The following is a 12,537-nucleotide window of genomic DNA, read 5'->3' on the forward strand; positions in this document are numbered from 1 at the left end:
CAGATCTGTGTGAAATAAAATAACCTTCAGCTTTTATGAATTTACAGCAAGATTGTACGCATCTTGGGACAAACTCTTACTGGCAGGCAGATCTCTTTCTCCTCTTGCAAGTTAGCTGGATGGTCATTGAACCACAAGTTTCACACTCAGCTTACCAGAAAGCCAGGCACTTGAAAGAAGACAGAACTGGATAACATACATGACAACATACAAGATTTTGGCACCAGGATTTTGGAACCAACAGGTCAGTGCATTTTTTTTTAGCAAGGGAAAAGTAAGTAGGATTGTGCCTCATACCTCTGCTGCAGAGTGCTTCCCTTGTTAGCACAGAAGCGTCAGCATTATTTTCTAGAGGTCATTTTTAGTATTGTTCATATCTTTGGTCTTTTGTAGTTATGTGTTTGAGGTTTTTTTTTCCTTCCTGTAAAGCAATACTGTTTTCATACATAGTTTACTCACAAGTCAGAAATATCTGGTTTGTGACCACTTACAGATTTTGCAAAGAAGTGTTTCATGTGTCTAAAACCTCCTTTCAATCACATGACAGATGCAAAAAAAAAAAAAAAAGTATTGAAATTTTAAACACCTTTAAAAAGGTAAAAACAGAGAAACTAAAAGAAATGGTAAGTGGATGGCTGAGAAAATGTGAATGTTGAAAAGCTCTTTTGAGAACCATTGCCTGTGATCACTGGATTCATTACAAGCCTAGAGAGTCTCTATAAAATCCTAAGTACATACATCATACTCCTCTAAACAGTCTCACCATCCAAAAGCTTGCAATAAATTCGAAATTATTCGCAACATTTTATTGAGCTGGCACTCAGTAATATCAATGATGCAATTTTCTTCTGCCTTGACACATACCAAATACACTAATAAAATCGAGCAAATTAAACCTGGATTCACTAGGTGTTATTAACCTTAATATAAAGGAGACAGTTGTGTTAAAAGTCTTGCTTCATTTATCTTTCACATTCCTGTATTTTGTGCTGCTTCTTAGAGGCAGCCTTTAATTTCAAGGATACCATCTTTGCTTACAACCTTCAAATTAGAAATAAAGTTTAAAATGGGTAAGAAACTTGAATCAATGGAATAAGAAGAGAAACAATAGAAAGAATAATGAAAGTTAGAAGGAACTGACTAATACTGCCAGCATACACTATAAAGTTCTATCTGAGTTTTAGGTACTTATTTGCTATTATTTAAAATTACCAATTAAAGTTAGAGCATTTAGCTTCAAAGAACCAAATGCTTAAAGTGACCAAGTTTAATCAAGTTATTTTCTCTCCTTTAAGTCACTGTAGTATCCATAAATAAAAACTCTCTGTACAAAATCTCATAATCTTCTTTGATTTTTACTCCAATCTTTTAGGTTTCAACCAGTTTATGGACCACATTACACTTTCAGTCTAGCATGAACTTTCGTAACAAATACAAAAGCTCACATTCCAACAAATTTATTACACTCTAGAAGAATTCCCAGAAAGATGTGCTTTCTTTCTCTCTGGAAATCCATTGTGTGACCAGATTTCCCCTATTTATTTTAAATGCTCAAGCCATTTCCTTAGCTTTACGATACTTTTAGTCTTCTCATAGGACCCAGAACACTTGATGAGGTCACACCACCATTTCAAGAATCTCTTCATCTATCTCAATTACCAAACCTTCAACTGCCAGACTGCAGTATTTACTTTAACAACTCCATTCTATTTTTGGTCACATAATTCAGAAATATTAAGGTAATTCAGATTAAACTCAGAGACAGAGTAACTGAGATTGGTGTGGGGGATGAAGAATGCATTTTGGAAGTAGTATCTAGAGGAGCACATCTTGTCCAGCCTGTGTAAACAGATCTCCTCTACTTAAATACATCAGAAGGGGTTAATAGTAGAACAGACCACAAAAGCCTACAAGGAACACAAAATTTTGGCGTAGGACCAAAAAGTCACTGGTTTCTCAAGACCCAGTGTAAGAGGGAGTATTCTATTCCTTCCAGTGGGTAAAGATAATCAACAGTAGATGAAAAGTACTCTATAATAGCTGGAGACGAAACACAAAAACCCTGAAGGTTATGTGCGTTCCCATACTCTTGAACCACATCAGCTGGGATAGGTTTCTGACCTGGCTGTCCTGAAACCTGGCACCCTAAAACCCCTACTTGGGCACACACAGACTTATTTCATTCCTGTCCAGGTTAAGGTGGCTGGGTTTTACCATACCCTCAGCCCTTGACAGTCACTGCCCATCCTTCTGCACTCCTCAGTTTCTTCTCCCGCTGCAGTGCTCTGCTGGCTGATCCCTGTGGTGGTTAACACATTCCCTGGGCAGCCTGGAAAATGTGCATCTGCCTGCCTTTTGCTACAGAAAAGTTTTCATCTGGGCAGCCATGGCCTCAGCAACAGGCCGTTCTATATTTAATGAACAGAGCTAGCTGGCACCTGCCTGAGGTCAAGTGCAGTCAGTGCTGAGGGGAAGAAAAAAGACAACAACTGCTAAAAGACGTGGAATATTAACTGAGAATTTCAGAGGGCAGCAAAATAAACAAAAAATAAATAATAATAATAATAATAATAGTAGTAGAAGCAAATAAACACCAAACCCAAAACCAAAAAACAACCCCAGCGGTGTTAGGACTACAACATCTAGCATGACTGCTCTAAACAACCAGCTCAATAGAGAAAGGGAGCTGAAGGCTTGTGCCATCTTCTGGAAAAATACATGTGTTTGCTCTGTCTATAAGAAGACCAGATGAGCAACACATAGTTTGGAACAATGCAGAGAGGACATTGGCATTATCACAGAGGACAAGGCAGCCACAGTTACACTTGATATAACAGGGACAGAAGATAATTCTACGTTTACATCAGAAATGAGAGCAATAAGAAATGTGATGAAATCACTCAAACAATGTAGATGCACCTATCCCAAAGTTACTACTACTTGCACACCATATCTCCTTCCGGAGAAAAAAAATAGCAGAAGATCCTGAATACATTGCTATATTCAGGAGATAAGAAGTTCACCAATAGTTATAATATATATGTATATTCAAAACTTAAATAGTAAATAATGAACTAGTTAGCCCCCATTCATAATAATAAAAACATAGGCAACACTAATACCTATTCATTTAGGTGACTAAATATAGGAATATATATATATATTAAATAATATATATACATTATATAAATATTTTTATATTTATATATTTTATAATAAAACTACTTCAGTGGATACCAGTGCTTAAATATTAAAAATCCTAACCACTAGGGATCATGCAGCAGAAGCAACAAAAACAGTACCAAAGTGCTGAGGGAACAGAATAGTAAGTAGAATCAAAACTGGCAGTCAGGATTTTGCATGGGAGCAAAAAGACTCATAGTGCAAATGATGACTTTTTAAGGACTCAAGTCTGCTAGTTAAAAGTGCAGCAAGGTGGGGCTCAGGTAGAAAATAAAGGATGAGTGCAAAACGTTCTGTCTTGCAGTAGCAATGACACCAGGAAATTCAGATTCATTGAGACACAGATGGCAAGCACCATGGAAGATCTTTGGAATACTTTAGTGTGTCCTCAGCAGCTAAATTATAACCATAAATTAAATACTCATATTGCTTTACAAGTGAAATTAATAAGATTCAAAATGGAGCTCAATACTGGGTTTGCTAACCTCACAGAAAAATTATCAGACTATTTTGAAAGGGTCAGTAATAAATTATCTCTGTGTTTCTAAAAAAATAGATGAATTTGTATTGTCCAAAGTTATGATTTTAAATATGACATAAGGTATGAACAGCACAAGCTAAAATTTGTCAGTCAGGCACTGACATTAAGTCAGTGATCACTGAGTCAGTTCCAGATGTAGCAAAACAGAAAGTGTCCACAGACTTCAAAAAAACTAGACGTGAAAAAATTTCAGCCAAATTTTGAACAACATTCATAACTGAAGGTGGCTTTCAAAATTTTTTGACTTCAGACAGCTGGAGCATTTCTCCAATGCTACATAATTTGTGCTGAGAAATAGCAGTGCACTGAAGCCAAAACAAAGTTGTCAAGCACAACAGGTGCACAAAGAGGATGGCAGAAATTATATTTGTGCTAAATATCTGGTCTTCCAAAAGCCTTACTTGAAATTGAAATAATAATGTAAGCCAGTAATGAAGTTGTCAGGCTGCCCTGGAATTGGCAAAGGAATTGCTAGCGTTCCCAGCAGCCAGGTAGGACAATGTTACTGCTCCTTGAACATTCAACGCAACAGAAACCTCACCAGAAACGTCACCCACTGGTGTCTCACAATGCTGCTTCTTAGGAAAAGCAGCTACAAACCCAGAAGAGGGAAGAGCACTTCTTCTCTAAGTATTGTACAGCCTTGGGAGGGGAAAAAAAGCTTCCATATAAATCCTGGAAAAGGCAGAGACAGAGAAAATGGAAAAAAAGGAAATCACACTGGAGAGGTTTCACTTTTTTTATCAGTGTTTTGTTCCAGTTGGACTATCTCACTCATCAGCTCATGTGCCCTTTCACAGACTTCCCTATGGGCACAGAGGCCATTGGGTTCCTGCCAAAAAAAAACAGCTAAGGAGGCATCAAGGCTTTTAAAAAATGTGAAATAAACTAGTGGCCTGAATCCAAGTAAGCCTGTACCACTATCCCTACTCTGAATGTTATTTACAGAGCAACGACACAGAAAGATCACATTTAAACTTAGTCTCCATAGCTTCTTTGTCACAGACATATTATAAAAGCAGAGTTCTGAGGACTTTTTTCTGAATTGGAAAGAAAAAAAAAAGTAAAGGTTGTATCTAGTGTTTTTCAGACCCCTGTGCAAAACATTCTAGCCACCCATACTAATAAACTCAGAATTTCCCAGAAGTATTTCACCCTTTTTGTCCATAAACTAGCAAGCTTGACCTCCAGCTTTTAATTTATTTTACTAAAGTATTAATTTCTTTCAATAAATGAAGCATTCCAGATTTGACTCTCTATGCAACAAAGATTAGTCAGAGAGCATGACAGAGCATGTACCAATTTTATTTACTCCTCTCCATATATACGAAGGTATAAAACTGACTACCAGAAGAGTAACAGAAGGCATTAGAAAATTCCTTTCTAAAGCTTCAGCTTATCAAGTTAATTATTAATTCATTTATTAAAATAGAGCTGAAAGTCCAGGAGCAAAGTTCCAAAGTAAAACAAAGTGATTTCTCTTGTTCTTAAAACAGTCTCCCAACTCATTCAAAAATGACAGTACCTGTTACCCTGACCAGAACTGCTTATGAAATGGAGCCCTTTGCACAAAAGGTGCAGCTGAGGGAAAAACAAGAAGTATCAGCACCAAAGCCTCTGCTGTGCTGTCAGTCAGCACATGACAGAGCCACAGTGGGGTCATCAGCCACTCACTGTGAGCACGCTGGGATTCTTTAATTGCAAGCCTAAATAATTTCATGAACCACGAGGAAAAGATCACCCCTCTGGCCTAAGCTCTTCCAAAAAAAACCTATCCATTATTCCTAATTATCTTCTAACACCTCTCTCATTTGCCACAAACAGAGCCACTGCAGAGAGCACGGTGACCTTTTGTTGGACTTCACTGACTGGTATTTCAGCGTTGTCCCACTGAGCAGTGGGACCAGGAAAAGCAGCGATTGCAAATAGTGTTCTAAAACAAGCACGCAAAAGGGCTGAACTACCCTAGACTGGAAACAAGGTTTACAAGTTGATGGGTGCCATGAAGAAGGACAGGATGCAGTGCTCAGATGTCACTCATCCATACGGTCTGCTGTCAATGACCTTTGCAAAACACAAATCAATACTAAGCAGATACGGTATATACTACTTCTTACTGTGTGGGAAAGGTCAACCCATTTTCATGTATGTATCAGTTCCAACATTACTGTTTTCAGACAGGGAACTGCTTAAACCTGGGAATTAAGAAAAAATACACACAAAACACCATTTCAAAATGTGCTAATTTAAAGAAAATACTTGGAATGGAAACTTATTTCATAAGCAAGGTATGACGCTTGCAGAAGGAATGTAAAGATCTACCTTGCTATCATGAAATGTTCTCTAAAAATACGATGCAAATGAAAATATAAACAACATTTGTGAGACTTCTGCCTTAGCATAATATGGTACCACCTGTGTATTTTACCACAGAAACTAATATATCTTTGAAACACTAAGCCATTTACAGTCACTGTGTGCGTGCCCACTGTACCTGTTTTTGATTGTATGTACTGGCCACAGAGATTATTCTCCTCTTTGCAATTCACTTAGATGACACATTTTGAGAGAAGCATTTATAGAAATACATGTTTTGGTTCTATATTTTAACTTGATCCTATTTAGCTCAACGCCCAATCCTTTTAGCTTCAGCAGGAAATTTCTGTAATACACATATTGCCACGGTCTAGGAGATGCTTGGTACCAAAATCATAACTGAAATTTCTGGCCTTTTAAAAAAAAATATTTTTGAATTCTCAAAGTATGATTCAGTTTAACCCTTCATAGGACCTAGAAGTTTAAGGATTAACAAAAAATTCTATTACAACACTGTGTTTATATGAAAAAGTATGTTTTAAACACACCAGAAATGTCAAACAATTTCAGTCTGGTTCTGGCTAGAAGACACTGCTGCACTATTTGATATTGCAAGTGCAACAGCCACAAGGACGATGTTTTAAAATATTCAGAAATTTAATATTTTAAAATGCTTGCATATGGGTAAAGGGTTATTTAATACCCAGTCTAATGAATTTCGGAGTTACATTAACTGCAGCATCATAAGGAGATATTGTACTCCCGCTCTCTAGCTGTGTGGAAGTGAAGCAATGGCAGTGCCATACATCCATAAGCAAAGTAATAAAAAGGGATCTATAATCTTTTGACGCATACATTTAATACGTTTCAGTAAGGTTTATTACATTTCTTGCTTCCGCTTTTCAGCATCACTCATGGTTAATGTTGAGGTATGCACAATGTTTAAAATCACTCATCAGTCCATGTTAAGAAAAGAGAAGCAATGTTTTTAGGAATAAAACAGTTATTCCTAATCTTATTACATTTGAGTTGGTCAAGAGGTAAAGCATCTTATTACGATTTTATAAATCAGAGAAAACATCCACTGACTCAATTATTTCTTATTCTCTTGCAAGGCCACATTCTACGAATGGTTTCTCTCTGTCAACCAGATAGGAAGGTAAAACCAAATCATTCAGCTTTGTACCACTGAACAGTGTACACTGACAGATTAGAAAAGTCTATTCTGATGCTGCTGTCACCCATATCAGCAAATATACATTGAAATTAGGTGTCATATTAATTTTTAAGTAGGTGATTGTGCCATTACATCAAAAAAATCAAATTTTAAAAAATACTTTAAAAAAAAGCATTATCTATGAGTCAAACACTGAAAAAAAAAAAGTTATATTTCTGATTGCAGCCATGTGCCAAAAGGCAAATTACAAGCCAGCAACCCATTTTAAGATTTCTTAAACTGTCTACTGAATTATTTTTTCATTGAGGAAATCCAATCTATGCACTGTGATGCAGGACAGAACTGCCTCTCTCCCTGTCTTGTCATACTGCTTATTTTTATTAGCTTCAATGGCATAGGAGTATAGATTTTTAATATACTTTTATTGCATTTTGGATAGCTGACTTATTGACAGTAGGTTTGGGGCATTTTCTTCCTGAATTTTTATGACTATGCCTTTTTGATGACTATGCTTTTCAAATTTTTTATTGGGAGTTTAAAAATGGCTCCATGTCTTTAGGGACAGATGAAAAATTCTACCAGGTGTAATAGCAAAAATGTTCATTTAGCTGCAGAGGACATTTTAAAAAAAATAAAAACAAAACACACAAAACCCCCCTCAGCACTAACACTGGTATGCTCTTCTAATCTCCCATTCCACCCTTAAAAATGTCTCAAGCTTTTTTAAAGTAGGATCCAAAATAAAACGTGCTGAAGTTATAAGTTATTTTCAAGTGATCTAGGATTTTACTCAGTGAAAGCCTATTTCCTTACTCCCTAACAACAAAGAACACACAGTACAATAGTAATTATTCTAAAAACAGTTACACTTCCTACTGTGCCTTCATAAGCAGAACTGTGAAGCAGCAACATTACAACAGCACTGAGTAAATGGAAATCAGAATGCTAACTCTGTATGTGAGCACACAGGTCTGCTTAGAAGACTCTGCAGACTGTGGATATTGCTGTAACTGGTTAAAAGTGTCTGCTTTTGAAGACAGCCATTTCTCATGGGTAGTCTCTTTCATTTCATTTAGCCATACATTAATAGGTTGTCATCCTGCACAGCATAAAGACAGGATAGTGGAAGAAGCAAAAAGAAATGCTTTCTCCAGAAAGCTGGTGATGGGAAGGAGGAAACAGATTACAGCCAGCAGCAGCATCCAACTAGAAATCTTGGGGTTTTTACACTCCCATAAAAACAGTCAAGAGAAAATGCAGCAGAAAGGTATAAAACAGATTTTCTTCATTACAACTATGAACACTAGAATGCTATTGATCTGAATTCTATGATGTGTTCTGAAAAAATATTTACTTTAAAGGAAGAAGATAAAATAGGAATACATTACTATCTTTACTTGCCCTAACAGTGTCTTTAAAAGCAAGCAAATAAGCTCAGAGCATCCATATTCTGTGATAAAAACATATTTTATAAAATAGCAGAAGTTTTCTGAAAAAAATCCCTAAAACCAATAACCAAGTGCCTAAGCTGTATATTTTGTCATGATGTAAATCATGACAAATCAATGGCAAGAAGTGTATCTTCATCACACTCCATTCTGAACTTTCAAAGGAATACTTTATTTAGAGAATCAGTTCATTTTCTTGCCCATACCCAGACACCCCAACACTCAAGTTTACATTTCTGTTCTTTCTACTCTTAAAAGTTCTACTAAAACTGCTTTAAAAGGTACTTTATTACTCCAGTGGAAGTGAGTACCTGCTGTAAAACAATGTACACATTCCCATAAGCTTTTTGTAAATTCTCACAAGCCATTACACCCTATTTAATTTTATCAGAATTTTAACCATGATTCTGTACCTAGTCCCACCTTAATATCTTACCATACCAACTTACTAATAATCACTTCTGAAATTCCAAGTACTGTATCTTAATTAAAACTGTGGGCTTGTGTTACAGCACTAAATTAACTACAGGACTTTGAGGATTTGGGGATCTGTGAGTAAAAGAATTGATATGATCCAAGACTTGATTGTCCAAATAGCTTGAGTTTTGAAAGCGAGGTGTTTTATTTAGGTATGATGGATTATCCTTAGAAAATGGCATCACATCAAAGTCATCAAAACAGTGCAGGCCTAACCAAAATGAAAACTATCAAGTGCATCATACAATATCTGAAAAAAAGATTATTCTACCTGTATCGAACATGCTCAATTGTGTCATATGTCAGCTTGCTGCTGATATTCTGACTATGAGGGTTGCCTAGGAGACAAGAGAGATAGAGAAATTAATCATTAATCAAAATTTTGCTATTACCTTTCTCTTTTATCAAAGTATAAGCGAGCCTAAAAGATGATAAAGATTCAGTGCATACTTAACAGCAGTTCCCTGCAGCCCCTTAGTCAAGAGAAGGGACACACAAGAGGGTAAAGCAATTATGACAGACCTAGAAACTTCAGCTGAATCTCTTACTAATACTTACACAGTTCCACTAAAAAGAAAATGAAACTGCATATGCACAAACACATTAAAAATACTACAGACAGAATGCACATTCATAAACATATTTGTGCAGTAGCTAAGAACCAAAGACAGCATCTGGAGAAAATTGACAATCATGATTGGACAGAAGAATTAATCCTTGGTTTTTTAGTGTCTGAAATTAAAATAATTCATTGAAATATAAATTTTATTGCAAAATTAGTAGCCACCTTAGCCAGCTCAGCACAAGCATATGTAACAATTAAGACAGCATGATTTTATCTTCTTGAGCAAAAAAGATTACAGCAATATTCACCCAGGCACAGCACACTTTCCTATTAGCAAACACTTACAGAACATGGCAAGACAGTTTGAAAAGGGAATAAGGAAAAAATTACTATACTAACATAGTTTTTGCAGTAGGCTCCAATATTAGCTACTCTTTTCAAAATTTAAAAGCTACCCTGCTGAAATTTGTTGAGTGAAGTGTTAAAAATAATAATTTTAGAGCTTAAACCCAAAACTAACACTTAGACTATTCATGTCTGATGTTGCATTTCTGTAATTTTCAATTCAAATATTTTCAATTTAGAAGTTAAATACTCTCTTACTTATATTACTTTCCCTCATTTACAGATGCAACAGCTACGCTGCAGTTCTTTGGACTGTAGATTATCACCAAGAAAATAAAAAAGCTGCAAGTCAAACCCCCTTTATTCACATCTGCGTTTGTTAAATTAACTCTTCCTATATGGCATTTACTGACTTTAGAGTATGAGACATAACTGAAAAAAATAATAATTTACTATGCTGGAGTTCTTGTTATCATTTTAGATGAAAATACCAAAAAAATACACAATTTGTTCTCCTGTAGCATTATAGGTACTATGCAAATCTGCTCCAAACTGGCAGTACTACTATTTCTATTCACAAGCACTCAATTGATTCACAAATTATTTTTTTCTGACACAGATAGTACTTAATAAAAGGGTTGAGCCCAATATTATTTGAAATAAGTAAGATCAGAGTGCATATATTTCACTTTACAATGTCTGTGATGACAAAACATTAATTTTCATATCACTGGCATGTACTTGAATAGGAGATCTTGAATGTAATCAAATTGATGTATTTTGTTATAACAGGCAAAAGCCCCTATCCCTATCAAGAATAACACTTATTTTGTAGTGAAACTTAAATTTATGCTCTGGATCCCAGCCTTGCCAGCATCCAGGAAAAAGAATAAGAGGAAATGACATAATGGCTCACGGAAAATGAAAACTACCCAAAACTCTCAAGTGGCTTGCCCAGGTGATAAGCACCTGTGTGCCAGCGCTGGAGTGAACAAGCATTTTCTTGTAAAGCAGTGGTACCTAGCTCCCAAGTGAGGAATCCCTTTGTTCCATATATCAGGGAGCACAAGAAAGACACAAAACTAGCAAAAAGGACACATAATCCCCAGATAGTAATACACCATAGGAAATTTGATTATTACTTCAGTGGGACTACTCACAGCATAATACCATGCAGTATATTTTTTTCTGGTTGAATATGACTCACTCTAATGTAAATTGTCTCACACAGTAACAATTTCTTAAACAGTAATATTTCTTAAACAATGGATGCTGTTGACTTTGTATAAAATCACACTCAGTCTGTGATTCTTGGCTAGATAATAACATTAGAAAGAAACTAAAGGTTTAGGTAGAGGATCTGGGAATGAAGTACTTATAGGTGGTGCTGTAATAATTAAATCTCCTCCCAGATATTACACAATTCTGTAGATACTTTTACTTAAATCCCTCTGCACAGGACTGCTTTGGCAATCCTTTTTCTGAGTAGGCACCAAAGTCTAATAGCCAGAGCAGAGCGAAGTTTAATAGCACCTATTCTGTGCCTAAAGTTACTTGCGGTCTTTGAGTTATACTTTCTTCAGAATAAAATGCTTTTACTGAGTCACAGTATAAGCTCTTTGTGATGACTCTCTGAGAAGGAGGGTGGTTCTGGATTCTGGTCCTTGCACAAGAAACTGGCTTGGCATGTTGGTGTGGAAAAAAACACAAAGAATGAACAGTGCTTACAGCTAAAATGTATTTCTTTATCCCAAGCTTGATGCTGTAACAGAGCCATGCAACAGAGCCATGTTTGCTTCGATCTTTCTTCTTCACCAACATCGACAGGTCCTTGGCCACCAAAGAATGAAGCTAGAGGTGACATAAAGGGTCTATGCCTCCTTTATAAAAGCATTGGTCTTCCAACTACTTCAGAGCAGTATTAAAAATCCTGCAGAAGGTTTTTTCCAAGAAGCGCAGTTTTGAATGATTTAGATGGAAACTTGAGAAGACTCATGGGAACGTTGCTTTGCACTTACCATAAACGTTGTTTCTGAGATCATCAGTAAAAGCTTTAAGTAGGCTCTCTGGGAAAAGTGCTGAACCAGCATGGTCAAGGTAAGTAATCCCTAAAATACAAATAAAATTACTAGTTTCAATTTTTAAAAGAATTAATGCCACTTTCTCCCACAGATTACACTGTGAAGTGCACCATTCAAATACCGCTTTTCAGTAACTAGCAGAAAATAAAAAAAAAGGATGAAAGAATAGAAGGCAAACATTTTGATCATCAGTAAATAATTTTCAATTAAAATCAAACAGGTCCTTCCTTTCATGCTTATACTACACAATCTTTGGAAGAGAAAAATCTTTTGTTTGGCCTGTACAAAACTGAGCAAGCTGGTGTCTTCAGCCACAGTACCTTGTTACTTTTAGGCACTACTTATTATGAAAACTGCTATTACCACAATGCTAATAATTATTAACAGCAACACCGAGAGTGATG

General features: G+C 36.1%; 1 protein-coding gene across 1 annotated transcript in view; it reads right to left on the bottom strand.

The window, feature by feature from the left end:
• Positions 1–12,537, bottom strand: part of MOCOS (molybdenum cofactor sulfurase) — a 206,129-nt gene that overhangs the window by 168,682 nt on the left and 24,910 nt on the right. The window contains exons 2-3 of the mRNA XM_062500133.1: positions 12,071–12,160; positions 9,414–9,480 (exon numbers count right to left, since the gene is read on the bottom strand). Coding sequence (XP_062356117.1) covers positions 9,414–9,480; positions 12,071–12,160 — 157 coding nt within the window. The remainder of the gene's footprint in view (positions 1–9,413; positions 9,481–12,070; positions 12,161–12,537) is intronic.

Source organism: Cinclus cinclus, chromosome 1 (assembly GCF_963662255.1).
Source record: "Cinclus cinclus chromosome 1, bCinCin1.1, whole genome shotgun sequence".
Classification (NCBI taxonomy): Eukaryota; Metazoa; Chordata; class Aves; order Passeriformes; family Cinclidae; genus Cinclus; species Cinclus cinclus.